Source organism: Bactrocera neohumeralis, chromosome 6 (assembly GCF_024586455.1).
Source record: "Bactrocera neohumeralis isolate Rockhampton chromosome 6, APGP_CSIRO_Bneo_wtdbg2-racon-allhic-juicebox.fasta_v2, whole genome shotgun sequence".
Taxonomy (NCBI): Eukaryota; Metazoa; Arthropoda; class Insecta; order Diptera; family Tephritidae; genus Bactrocera; species Bactrocera neohumeralis.
This window is the reverse complement of record NC_065923.1, coordinates 12852841-12867731: the sequence shown is the minus strand read 5'-3', so window position 1 is coordinate 12867731 and position 14891 is coordinate 12852841. Positions and strand designations below refer to the sequence as shown.

The following is a 14891-nucleotide window of genomic DNA, read 5'->3' as shown; positions in this document are numbered from 1 at the left end:
AAAGAATTTTGGAGCGCTCTTATTGAAAACCCCATTACGTATACCTAAATATATGTATATTACGGAATTTGGCAATCACAACTTTACCGTAAAGTTTGACATTTTTGATGTTATTCACATTCAGAACCATTTGATATATGAGCGCTATTTGTGTTATTTACAGTAACTTAAAATATTCTTCTCGACAACTTTCGACGTGGATTTACTCAGCAACAGTACATCGATGAACTTAATTAAATTTTTGGAGATGAGCCAGTTTTTATCGATGGTACGATAAAACCAATCATTCCTAGACGAATTTTTGGAAAGTCATCCAAAATCAGTAGTTCTTTCGGAAATTATTGAACTATGCGCAAACTGATAGTAAAAGATATATTATATAATCTATCGTGAGATTGAGAAAAAATAAGGCTCGTGTCGATTGGTCGGGAGAAATGATGAAGTGAATTTATCGGCATTTGAGGCCGAATAGGTGTTTCAAGATGAATCCAACAAAAGTTCTTTGTGCGCGAAGCTCTTCCGAATCTATTTTTTTTTTTTTGGAAATACTGGAGCAGTAAATTGTAAGTGCTACACAATGATTTGTCTGCCAGTTGTCTTTCAAGAAATCAGAAAAACCAACCACCGAAGACGGATCTCTCTTCTCCACGACAATGCGTGATTTGGTGAAGAGCAAATACATATATTCTGCAATATAAAAATTTAATTATTTGTGTTACACAACTCTCTAAAAGAACTTACAGACATAGGTAGTCTTGCAGTAGTAATTAATTATTTTTAATAGAAACATAATACGAAGATGAAAAGAAAGCTACAACAACTCAAAAGCAAATTATATAACGGCAAAACAATAAGAAGCTCCAATTAATTGCACAATAACCCAAACTCGGTGTCACTAATTAGCGCGTGACTAACTAATAAGGGCTTATCGCATCTCCCCTATTATGATTATTTAGAACAGACAGACACACATACGCACATACTTTCACACAAATTTGCAAAAATAACTAATCAATATTTAAACAAAATTGCTTGATTTATATTTTGTTGTTGTTGTTGTTGTTGTTGTTGTTTTTTATCTCGCCTTGTTTGTTGATTGTGCTTTGTTTGCCGAACGGCCGTGTGCCGATGCGTTGCGTTCGCTGACATGAATTTCACAAGAAGACGAGGTGGCCGAGTGGTTAAGGCGTTGGACTGCTAATCCAATGTGCTCTGCACGCGTGGGTTCGAATCCCATCCTCGTCGAACAGTAAACTTTTTTTATTTAATTAATAAGTAAAGACTAACTTACATAAGCCGAATTCTGCAAATTATGCTTAGCTTAGTTGCAGTTATGGAATTTGCTTCGAGCTTGAGAACATTGACTTTGTTGCGAAATATGAGGTTTGGCAACAGCGATAACGGTCGTTATATGTATGTATCTTCTACTAAAGTAATGTACTTATGATGACAATATGATAGAGATGGCGAATTCATTTAAATTTAATTCGCGAAACTAGGTTATGTTGATAACATAACTATGCATACACATACATATGTGCATATAAATAAGTACATATGTATATGTACATATACTTGCATTGAATTACGTAACCTATGTTTTATAGTTGTTCAATATTTTTTTGAAGAAGCAATCTGAAATGTTCATATTTTTTGCATCTCCTTTACTACACGTCATACCCAAAATATTAACCTCACTCAAAGGACGGTGGACTTACAGATTGATACCAGATATCCATTCGTGAATCGACAGACGACATGGGAACCTGGATTTCCATCTAACCCAAATACTAAGTAGACATGGGTGCTTTAGAAGAGATTCCAACATGACATTAGTCCGAATTGGCCGACGTGTTGATAGTGCTTTGAAGACTCTGAGCATATATTCTTTTAATGTCCTCGCTTTTTAAGTACAAGGGAAAAACTTAAAACTACACTCTGTGGTAGTTTTACGGTGGGAAATTTTACGACACTCACGCGTCAGTCCACTGAGAACTGGAAAGCGAAGCGGCAGTCTCAATAATGACAAAACTGAGACAAATAGAGCAGAGTAGGCGTCCGTCAGTCTGTGCCATTAAGGAGACTTAAATGTCTTATCACTCCCACGAAGTAATACTCAATCAGGTGGTTCCGTGATAGAGTCTGGAGTTGAGAGTAGGTTAGGTTTAGCGGATTAAAGTTCCGCACTCCGACTTTTGATGCTTACTCTACACTCTTTCCTTAACTTTTTCGGTAATAATGTCATTAACAGAGGTGGCTGAACGACTCGCATGAGACAAGTTTGCGATAACCTCAAGACCTTCACTTAATTTATTGCGCCGCTCAAATACTTTTGTTCGTGGTAAAACAGACTCCCCAAAACAGTGCTTTAACAATTTCAACGAATATGTGGCCGTGATTCCATTGAAAGCGCAAAATGTCGAACAAACTCGGTCACTAAGATACCGTAATTGACATATGGAGATTAAAGTTCTCTCGAACATACAAAGGTTGTACCAATGCAGGAAAGAAATTTTGTTATCGATTCGGTTTACACGCGCAGTCCGGGTCAAATTTGATCATATGATACAATCTAGATTCCACCGATTGTAGAGATTTTCCAAGTTCTGGATACCCCTTTTGTAATAAAATTGGGTTTCTGCTTCAAAAAAAGGGCTTCAGTCTCGGTGACCATTCTTATCGCTAAGGCGAGAAGATCCGTAGAATTCTATGGATTCGGAAACAATTCAAACTACAATATATGCAATCTTCTTCTTTGAGTGTCACACGGTGATTCAACCAATTGTGAATTCCCAATTAGCATAGGGCTGTTTTTACCCAAATTTTTACTAACGTTATGCGCAACAGTTTCCTTGAGTGTCTTTAGCGTGTCATATATGTAAGTAGCTCGATCAAACTCATTTTTCAGTCATCAAAATCTATTTTGCGAAGCTTTTGATTTAAGCTCTCTGAGGGCTACAATGACTTACATCGGAGATATGATAATTGGGGAATGATGGCATTTCTCTCTGAAAACTAGTAAAGAGATGCTGTAATCCGTTCGACCTTCCGTATCGGCATAAGCCTGCAAAGCATAACGACAAGCTACCGCTTATCCGAGATTCCTTCATTTTAAACACCTAAGCACTCTTAACCCTGACTTTTTAAATGTTCACGCTTAAGCTACATTTACACACTCCACCCCCCGTCCTTGTGTACGCATCACTCACTCAGGTGAAACGAAATTAATTCCGAAGCTGCGCGGCAGCATCATCATTCCTTATTTATTACAAAAGATTTATGCAAGATTTAAGGCTCGGTTAAGCTAATCCAACCAAGGTGCTGGTGCCGGCAGCGAAGCGGCAAAGCGGAAATATGCACATATCCTTGTGAAAGCATAACCGCACACAATCGGTGTTAGTTGGCGTATAAGTTGCCGGATCGCAAACAGCTCTAACAACAACAACAAACATTATTTAAATCAAATTTCCGCACATTTCTTTATTTCCAGCGCCGCAATGCACTCGCGCACTCATGAATTCAAAGCCACAGCAGGCAAACTTTAACGGTGTAAGCACACGAATTCCCACAGGATGCAGCTGCAAGGCAGCAAAAGGACGTTAGAGCAACTTGCGCCAAGTGGTGTGAAATTTTCATGTAGTTTTTCTTTGAGAATATTCACATTTTCTGCATTTTATTTTATTTTTAATGCATACACATATACTGTATATACATATGTATATAGTAAGTGTGCGCACTCTTTTGTGTTTGAAGTGAGCGTTGAGCTGATTGTCGTTTTACGCTCTTTTTACAATTTTTTGCCAGCAACCAAAAAAGCCACTCGAGCGCTGGATTTGTGTGTAAGTGTGCATTAAACTCCGGTGGGAAAATGCTCAATCATATTAACTCAGGCAGCACCTTTTTCTCATGCTTGGCATGTTGCGCAAAGGATCTCACAGGAACAGGTGCAAAAGGCGTGTATATGTGTGTGCGTGTGAATGTCTGCTGCTGCAAAAGGAAATTCGCCGAAAATGCCTTGCGGCCTGTTGCAGCAGCAGCTTTGGAACACACACTCTGATTTCTGGCTTACAAATTTCATTTCGTGCATGCCTAAGAAGCGCGACTCACACAAGTGCTTGCAGTTTTATGGAAATGCCCGCGTGTTCGTTTCACGGTTATGATTCCATGTTAGTTGGCTTATTTAAATCGCCATTGAATAAAGTTAAATGCGTGAGCAGAGCAATTAAACTTTCTTCTCGAGATTTATCTGTAACTTGGGATTGTTTACACAATTTAGAGGTTAGAGTACTAACATACGGGCAATTTAGAAGGAAAATGGAAGTAATGTTCTGAAAAACGTTGAAAATTAAAATATAAAATTTTAGAAACCAACATCAATGTATTTTTATGGAAACTTCCAATATAAAAGCTATGTATTCTAAGATATAGTTAATCCTTAAGTGTTGGATTGATTGAATTAAATTCTATTCTAAGGTTGAATGCCTTCGGATTTTTCGAAAAATTTTAATTGTAATTTAATCATTGTAGATAAGAAGAGGTCCGATCTAGAGCCATTGAGATTTTGTTTTAAGAGGCATTTAATTTAATAAATAAAAAATAATAATGTAAATTTACAAAATTTAATGTACATATGTACTTTTATAATTAGCGATACATTTTGAAAATTTTTAAACCGAAAAAATTACTATTACAATAAATCTCCGAAACATATCACCGAAACAATTTGTCAGATCAACTTCGAATTTTCGAATAGTTTCATATCAATTTTTAATTCAGTTGTGGATATAATCCCTCAATTGCTACACCTATTGAAGAATAGAAGGGTGCTCAGCAATAATTTCTTGCAGATTTAATGCTACTACAATTCACTGCAATGCTTCCCGGGCTCCGTGTTTCTCTCTAAGGCCTTGCTTACAATTGCCTTTTTCTAAAGAACTCAACTGAAATGGATTATAATCTAATTAGGCTTAGCAACTCCATATAGTGGTTAATGAAAATTCCCACCACAGTTGGTTTTCCGTAAACGGAACGGACCTGAATTTCTATCCGCCCAAATACAACTTAGCATTCCTCAAAACAATAACAACAACATAATTATACTATGATGATTTGGGTAGCTCTGAACATCGCAGCGGCGACTTATTATACTTAGAATCACGAAATACTCTCCCAGAATTTATATTCTAGCTGAAAATGATACTCAGCATATTTCAAAAATGACTTTGGATTTATTTTATGCCAGTTCCATATATGTATGTATATGTATGTATGTATGTGTATGTGTGTGTATAAAAGTACAAGTATTCAATCGTTCGAAAATTATGCCTTGTCGGTCTTGCGCCACAATTCTCCGGTGATTGGATATACGGCACATTTTTCTGCAATTTAAATATTTTACGAGTAAAATAAATTTAAACTGAACTTTATGGAAATATCTACCGACACGTACATACATATGTAAGTATGTACATACATATATTCAAGCACGTGCATTCATATTATTACGCTTGCATATGTAAAACAGGAATCTATATATACTATCCATACATACAAACACTCAAATGCAACTCATTTATCAACACCGTTAACCCTGAAGTTTGCACATTTCATGGCGCACAACAACCCAAACCGCCTCTCATACCCCGAAATTCGTTGTTGCAGCGAATGACTTCTCATGCATTTTGGTACACATGTAATATATATATGCATGTATGTAAATATATATGCAAATACTACTAGTACATACACATTTACATATTCGTTTAGGGTACTATTTCGCTTTTATTTCGTATTTTTTTAAGGAATCGTCCTTCTTTTGTGACGCTGCCTCTTGTTAAACAGCTTTCAGGTCTTTAGCGCGTCTGGCGGTTAACTATGGCGTTAGCCTTTTACCATGCCATTCGCCAGCGGAATCATATTGCATGTGGTATGCGCCAGTACTTTGCTCATTTCCACGCTTAATTTACAATTGACATAAGTTAACATTTCCACAGTATTATTTTGCTTCTTAGTGTTTTTTTATTTAATTTTTTTTATTTTCAATTCGTTTCCTCACGTTTTGTTTTAACTTTGTCTGAAGCTCTGATGTGGATTGTTGTGGTGTTGCACAGTGCCTTTGCTATGCAAATTTATGCAGTTGTACAATGAAGCTACTTATTTTATTGCTCCTGCATGAGTATAAATATGTATTTACAAACATATGTAGATATGTATTTCGAATAAAGTTAGCTAAATTTGTATTGCAAGATTTACAAATATGTAAACATTGTACGAGTACAAGTAGGTATGTATATAATGTACATGTATAAAAAATGGACAATATTCCGATTAGACGATATCAGATTTATTTTTTCTCTTTTTCAACTTAGTATAATTATTTTACACATGTACATATTTTCAGAGTTTAAATATTAACAAAATACAGGGCGGAGATTATAAATCTATGCAGAAAATGCTAGCTTGGATAAAGCTCACAATACCGAGGCTTATTAATTTAATCACGCTCTGATGTACTCGTACCTGAGATGTCTCTCATAGAATTTAGAGCTAAAGATATTAATTTAGCCTTAAAATGTGGATTAGTAAGCAAGTTAAATACATACATACATATATACATACATATATACATATGTATGTAGATTTATGTATGATCCCACAAATTTAAAAATTCTTGCACCTTAAGAAAGTTATGTACATTATTTTGTCTATTTGTTTTTTAGATATATTTGTACTTTGATTCATTCCATTCATTTTATTACGAAATTATTGACAAATTTTTTTAAAATAAATTGTAAGACCACGAAAAAGCATTTGTCAACAATTATTATTTAAATGGTGCAAAACAATTAACGTCCATAAATTAAGTCTCTGTTTTCTTTTGTTTTGAAAATCAAAGCATCATTCACAATAGCAAACCGCTGACAGTGAACGTGAATTATATGCAGAGAACGTATATCATGTTGAACGCCTCTGTTATATGTTTTACGTTCTCTGGCCGTTCAGATTAAACAAAATAATGGACACAGCATATTTTATTATATATACCACAAATATTATAACAGCAACCACGAAACAATCAAAATTTAGTTTGATATGCTGCTTTTCTTAAACTTATATTAAAAGTACTTCAGATAATGGCTTCTGGCATCATTTGCTACGATAGTTGGCAACGCAAATTTTTTATTATGTCCGGTAGCATTTCGGTTGTGGAGCAAAAGTCGAATGCCGATTTCTCACTTGCAGTGAAATTTGATTGAGAAAAACAATAAAAAAAGTGTCAAATTACAATAAATACACAAAGTTTGGTAAACTATAGTGCGAGAAAAACATACTGCAATTCCATTTCATGAGTGTATTATCAATAACCTTAAGAAAACTCCGTGAAAGTGATTCTATTCTGCGCCGCCTATAAAACTTCTTTCCCTAACCATCAATGCCTAGCAAGGTGCTCCAATTGGAAGGCTCTGTGTGTGCGTGTGAAAAGAACACAACTAATGTGTTTGCTTGGATGCATTAATATAGAGTGAAAGTGATAGCATAAGCATATTTTTACCTTTGACTAGACGTTGCGAATCTTTAAAATAAAATAGCAAAAAAACATCGTGTTAAAAAAACACACTCATTTATAACTGTCAAATAAATGTCAAATGCGCGAATTTGACATTTTCAACGTTTGCATTCACCGTCTGATGTAAAAAACTTTCTGGAAAAATAAAAAAATTTCCCAGCACCAGCAACAACAAATCGAACGGAATTTTGTTAAAGTACGAAAGTAATAATAAAGGCGCATTCAAACGCAAATAACCGTGCATAAATTAATTATATTTCTGTGATTGCTAGACGCGTTTAGGCGCTATACACCTTACACCACATTAACCAACATTTTCGGTGTTTCGTCAGGACAGTGCCGTCACCACGCAAAATGTTAATAAATTTAAGAGTAAAAACGCTCGATGCTCAAACGCATGACTTTAGTATTGATAATGAGGTAAGTAGACACTTTACATTGGAAATTCCTAAATCGTGTCAAAGATCACCACTCCCTAGTATGAAGGGGAGGGGTTGTCTGCAAGTGACCGCCTCCGCACAACGTAACGCTATTGTTTAACCATATTAATATATTCCCTTATATATTCACATTATTTTGCTATGCTACAGTTGACTATTCGCGAATTTAAGGACAAAATCGCTGAGAAAACCAACATTTCCGCAGACCAACAACGTATCATTTATTGTGGTCGTGTTCTTGCCGATGAGAAACAATTGAAAGAATACGGTGAGTCAAAATATATGAATAGAAAATGCAGCCAAACAAAAACAAACAAAAAATACTTTTAGACAGGTTATGATTAGATACAATTGAATATGCGAAAATTTAAATTTTATGCTGAACATTAAATTAATTTAAACAAATTTCATTGCCAATTAATTTATTCAGATTCGAAAAAAAACTATTAAAATCGCTATTGATTCTTGGTTAGCTTATTTAAAATATTTATTTTCTGAATTTTTGATGCCATGGAAATTATTTAAGTTTTCTTCTACCAATATAAATAATAGATGTTGATGGAAAAGTGGTTCACGTGGCTGAGCGTCCACCGCCATCACAGCGTGGTCCCTCTTCTTCCAATTCATCTTCGAACGATACACCCAACACACGTGAACGCACCAACAATCGCGGAATGCGGAATTCTCCTTTGTTTAGAGCACTAGACGGCATGGTTGTTGGAACGATGGCAATACCAATGAATCCTGTTGTAAGTGTCAAGCATTTTCAAACTATTCATTTAAAATTAATTGTACTCTCGTTTTAGCAAAATAACGGGCAACAGCAGGTAAATCCATTTGCTGCTTCTTCGTCATTTTGTATGAACCGCATAACAGTGGCCCGGCATATGTTGGACTGTGCAAATAATATTGCCGCCTATTTGGAAGATCCGGAGCGGGTAAATAGTTCTAAATAAAAATATGAAATGCTTTTAATATCTCTTATTATGTATTTTAGGGTCTTAATAACGCCTCTTTGGATATTTTGGCGCGAGGCAGCTGGACCATGGAATCCACTGTAGTTGAAGTGGGTTTTACCGCTGCTGATTTGCCACAAAATCAAAATATTGTGGAAATGGTACAAGATGCTGTCTCAGCAGCGTTACGTCGCAACAGCAACACAAACGTAACTGTAGTGCAATTACCCACAGTCTTTGGTTCCAACGAGGGTGAAGCTGCCGCCACGAATGGTGCCGAAGGTGTGGCAAATATGGATGCAACTGAGAGTAATGCTTCTGTTGATGCGGATGTGGATGCTGACGGCGATGCCGATGCTGCCGCTGCTGTTATTATAGAAGATGTTATTGATGATGCTTACGAAGGAGTTGCTGCTAATCTTAGCCTTGCTTCCGACACTACTGGCACTAGCTCTACTAATAATACCACATCATCTACTAACACAACATCTGATGCATCTACAACAGACATCTCGAGTGCATCTACAACAACTGGTACAAACACGGAGGAGAATCCCTCACGTCGCCGCACCAACACACGAGTTTTGGCGGAAGTGGTCGAACAAATGCGCACTGTACAGACTCGTCTCAATCCTTTCATACAGCAATTCTACGAATTGTTAAATAATGATCCAACATACGAGGAAGAGGTGTATATTGTTTATAATTTCTAACTAAAAATTAAATAAAAATTCTCTATATAATTACATTATTATAGAATACAACCGATCGCGATAATGCACAGCGGCTTTACAATCGCGTTTCCGAGGCGCTACACTATATGTCGCATGCCCAGCATGCCATATCCGATTTGATGTTGGACGTATCACAGCCAGCACCGCGTTTTCTCACTTGTCGCCCGATATTGGTTGAGCAAAGCGGTTATGTTAGCTCCAATAATTATTTATCCGCTGCTGCAGCGGCTGCCGCTGCCGCCGCCTCTGGTAATAATCAACAGCGTCCTCGTTCGCGCACCACCTTTATATCACCACGTCGCGATCATGCTGTCACCATAACAACCCTTTCACCACCTACCACTGCAAGCGGTAATGCCAATAGTACAGCAAGTGGCAATACTCCTGTTACTGCCGAAGCAGGCAACAGCAGTGGTTATGTTAATTCCAATAATTATTTATCAGCTGCTGCATCTGCTGCAGCGGCTGCCGCTACCGCCGCCACTGGTAATAATCAACATCGTTCACGTTCACGCGCCACCTTTATATCACCACGTCGGGATCATGCTATCACCATCCTCTCACCACCGACTACTGCAAGCGGTAATGCTAATAGTACAGCAGGTGGCAATACTGCTGTTGCTGCCGAAGCCGGCAACAATAGTGGTGGTAGTAGCAGTGCTGGCAGCGGTGGCGCGGATGGTAGCGCCGATAATAATCGTAATAGCAACAGCACAACTGCAAGCGCAAGTGGCAGTGGCAGTGGTAGTTCTATTGATGATCCGGTTGATGAACCATTAACCAATCCGAATGCGACGAGTACAGCGGCAGCAGCGAATGCGGCCACGCAAAGCAACGGTAAGACTAAGTGCAATTTGGTAAAACGCAATATTTGGTATTTTAGCGTATATTTTATATATATTGTATGCATTTTGCAATTATTATAGATGATAGTGCCATAGAGATTATGCTCCAACCGAGACGCGGATTGTATTTTGGCAGTAGGTTTTGTTTTTTGCTGTTTGTTCAATTTTACATTTTTGATTTTGTTTTGAGTTAATGCATTTTCACTATTAGTGTTTAAATTTTTTTTTTATTGTTTTGGGACCATAAAATCTGTGTTTGTCGTGCCATTTTTTTTTTTATCATTACTAAAATGAAAAGGCGATTAATATTGGGTTTGAAGCACGTATATATGGTAAATAATGTTTTTTCCATTTTTCGGAACGAAATCGGCACTTAATAGGCACATTTAAATTTACTTTAATTTCGATTAATATATATATATATGGATATATTTTTTTTACTTTTACTTTGTGCGCTTTTTGGGAGTTTTATTTATTCGATTTTAATCGATAAATGTTTAAAGGAACAATAAAGTTAAAAAAAACACCCTTTTTATATGCATATGCATATAAATAAAAAAACTTCATCTTTTTTTATCGTAAAAGGTGAAATATGAACACGGCTATTTGCGATTGAAAAAGTAAAGCTCACAAAATACCGATTATTTTCGACTAATTTTAAACTCACACATCTCTTAATTGTTGATAAAATATTTTCGTTGGTTATATGTTATTATTTTTTGTAACTTATTTTGCATCTACATAATTCTCGAAGTTACAAATTTCGTTTTCAAAAATTTTAAACAATATTCATGCATGGCGTTCCGTTTTGCACTAATCTCAATTAATAACAACTCTTCTTACCTTTTTGGCCTTGAATTTACAACTTTGTATTTTTCTGAACAATTATACTTCGTTTTCTTTTATAGATAACCCACAGGTGCAAATGTCACGCCTAATTCAGGCTATGGTGAACTCCGCGCCCATTAACACTGAACTGCATGTGCAAATCCTACCACCCACCATATTAAGTGTGCCAGTGAATGCGCGTGATGGGAACAATGGCAATGGTGAGCAGCAGCAACGTGCAACCGCTGCCACAACCGCAGACGCCACAGCAACAGCTGCTACGAATAATAGCAACAACAATGCAAATGCCAATGCAACAGGTAGCAGCAGTGGCAGCGGTAGCGGCGCTAATGCCAACAATAATCATAGCAACAATGCAGCACCAGCCGCTGGCATAGTTTTGAATCCTAATAGCGGTTATCGTCCCGTTTCCGCTTCATTGGCAATTGGCACGCTGCCAACCACATCCACACAAACACGTTCAACATCGCGCCCGCAACTGCAGATCGGCGGCCTACCGGCCAACGGTTGGAATGGTCGCTTTATACCAGCCAATATGATGTCGTCGTTCGATCGTTTCCTACCATGCAATAGTCACCACATTCGGGAGCCCGAGAACGGTAATAATAGCAACGCCGCTAATGCCAGTGCCCCTTCGAATGGCAACGGCAACGCCAATGCAAATGCAAATGCTTCCATGAATAACGCAACGCCGCACATAATAAGTGAGTACAAAGCAAAAGTGAAATGAAATACTAAAAAGTGGTGGAAAGTGTATGTAGTTAACTACTAGCTTCTTCTTCTATTTTAATAAGATTTCTTTATTTCGCAAACTGGCTCACCTTAACATAGCTTTTGAATTGGTTCTTTTGCCATTAATAACAATAAACTATTTCCACCATTTTTCAAAAACTCTTTCCCAAATGGAAATTTTTCTAACCTATTAGCCACGAATACGATCAATCCACACTCTCTACGCGCATTTGCCGATCTCTTGCCAAATGTACGTTCCACACCGACAGTAGGCGGTGCGCCCTCAGGTACCACGCGCACCAATGCACCGCCACCGCCACCGCGTCCAGCCCTCCCTTTCTTCTCGTTGCGTAACTTAATATCTGGCCAAAATCGCAATACTCCAACAGCTCCAGCTGCGCCATCCACATCCGGCACCGCTGCAGCCGCCGCCGCCTCCTCCTCGGCTTCCTCCAGTGCAGCTAACACCGACAACTACCGGCGCAATTTGCGCACTCAGCTACAGAATTTCGTTAATCAGCGCATCTTCGGCGGTGGTCCAATCAACGAGGAGACCATGTCACCGGCGGTTAATCGCGCCGTCGATTGGTTTGGTGAATCACTGGAATTGTTGCCACAATATGAGAAGCCCGAGTATGACTCGCGGCACTCGGTCGTGAAGCTTTTGCGACACATGCTGCCGCTATTCATCGAAATCGTGCGCGATGAGCAGAGCAATTTGGCGGCGTTCGAGCAGCGCATCAAACGTGCTTGCGAAGACTTCGTTAAACGTCTGTACAGCGTGTTATATGTGTGTGTGGGCCGCAATAATGCCCAACAATATTGGGTACAATTGATGCGTTTACTCTGGGTGCCGACGCGGTCATGTAAGTTCTTTAGCCAAATTTCATGAAGTTTATTCTAACTTTTTATATATAATTTTAGATTTCCGAGGTGAAGCTCTACGTTTCTTAAGCATGTACATTAACACAGTGAATCCATCCAACACGGACACAGCTGATGTACAACAATATATTGTACATAGAGATGTACCCAGCGTGGCGCAATCAGATGCAGTAAGCTTCTCATTTCTCATTTATTTTCTTATACTCACCATAACTCACCAGGAGTCATTCGTAACTCCACCGCAACCTTTCAATTTACAGCCCCTGGAAACCGATGTCGAAATGGTCGAAGTGGCGTCTACATCCGAAGCAAACCCGCATAGTCAATTCTCAATAGACATCGACGACGCCGACGACGATGTAGAACTCGAACTTGCGCCTGCCGAACCATTACCCAACGTTAACGCCGGCTCCGAGCCGTGGCATAGAAATTTCCCCACTGACTGGTTGCCGATCATAACACGTGATCTACATACACAAAGTGCAGTAAGTAACCATTAACTTCTATGTGTCAACATCCATTACAAGCATTTAATGTATGTCGCTTGCAGAATCCGCCAAATCAGACACCGTTCTCGGATGCGTACATATCAGGCATGTCGGCCAAACGAAGGAAAATGATACAGAACAACAAACCGCCAACCGATATCAACGCACTCGTAGCACGCAGTGTGCGCAAAGCCATACAGACTGTGGGACCACGCGCGTCCACGACAGCCGCAGCGGAATCGCTAACGGCCGAGGAAATCACAGAAGCAATCGCCAACGATGCGACGGTGCACACTTCATTTAGGGATGCGGTGCGTACGAATGTGCGCGAACGCTTGCAGAAAGACACCAATTACAAAGCTGAGAAATTTCCGCATACCGCAAAGTTCGTTAACAAATAGAAATCATAGTTTGGTGCTTCGTAGGCAATGAGCATAAATACATACACACACTATATTTAAACATGAAAAGCAAAAAAGAAGAAGAAGAGGTGAAAAGGAAAAAAACATTAGCATGTATACGCGAATTACAAGTGACTCAAACGAAACTAAGTTATATAATAATAAATCTTAATGACAGTGACAATGAACGATGAGGCAGTTAATAAGCAGTTGCTGGTACTTGTTATACAAAAAAAAAAACGAAAACAAAAAAAAATAATTGATTGTATGTAACTATATTTTATTTTTATCATTTTTATTTAAGTTTATGCGTTTACTTATTGATAAATTATGCATTCAGCGAAACAGGTGGAAAAAGAGAACAGCCGTTAGTGGAAAACAAAACAAAAGAAAATACTAATTAAAAACAAGAAAATTGTACTTTATACGATATTAATACATATATTATTAAAGAAAAAAAAAGATAAATTGAAACACTAAGATTTCACGCATATTGAGAACTAAGTTTAATTAAGGCAGACAACCCACATTTAGAGAAAACAAAACAGACGCATAACAAACAACTATAACAAGATTCACACATTTATGTATAGTGCATATAAAAAATAAGGCAAATAAAATATAATCCAATGCACTTGTATGTGCAAATAAATTTAATGTCTACCAAAAAATTGGAAAAATTTCAGCGTTAAAGCAAAAAGTGAAATGCCACAAGGAGTTGCCACTTATATTGAAAAAGAAAAACAACGTAATGAAAAGCGGGAAGGAAAATTATCACCACAGTTGGAGTCTACGTAAGTGGCTTTCTTCTTTTCTACAAAAATCACAACATAAAATTGTTTGGGAACTAAACTATCTTAATTTAGAAAAATGTATCTAGGAAACCGAGACGAACGCTTATACTATATATGTACATATATACATGCTACTGTGATCAAATTGAAGGGTGAATTTTGTCCATTTCATCTGCTTCAAAGTAATCCCCTCTCGCTGC

The 14891-nt window shown here is 37.8% G+C and overlaps 1 protein-coding gene and 1 non-coding gene across 6 annotated transcripts; both read left to right on the top strand.

The window, feature by feature from the left end:
• Positions 1 to 1163: 1163 nt before the first annotated feature.
• Positions 1164 to 1245, top strand: Trnas-gcu (transfer RNA serine (anticodon GCU)). Its single transcript has one exon. It is a non-coding gene; the product is annotated as a tRNA-Ser (tRNA).
• A 5939-nt stretch (positions 1246 to 7184) lies between these two features.
• Positions 7185 to 14549, top strand: LOC126761092 (large proline-rich protein BAG6). Of its 5 annotated transcripts, none has more exons than XM_050477023.1 (12): positions 7185 to 7987; positions 8158 to 8275; positions 8560 to 8756; positions 8814 to 8945; positions 9005 to 9652; positions 9721 to 10534; positions 10624 to 10677; positions 11451 to 12095; positions 12396 to 12989; positions 13048 to 13178; positions 13230 to 13493; positions 13559 to 14549. In XM_050477023.1, exons 1-12 carry the CDS (start codon positions 7922 to 7924, stop codon positions 13895 to 13897), a joined length of 4002 nt encoding a protein of 1333 aa, XP_050332980.1. In that variant the 5' UTR covers positions 7185 to 7921; the 3' UTR covers positions 13898 to 14549. The 5 variants fall into 5 exon arrangements, with proteins under 5 accessions (XP_050332980.1, XP_050332978.1, XP_050332976.1 ...); XM_050477021.1 differs by having other exon boundaries at positions 12393 to 12989; XM_050477019.1 differs by having other exon boundaries at positions 12318 to 12989; positions 13269 to 13493.
• The last annotated feature ends 342 nt before the right edge of the window (positions 14550 to 14891 follow it).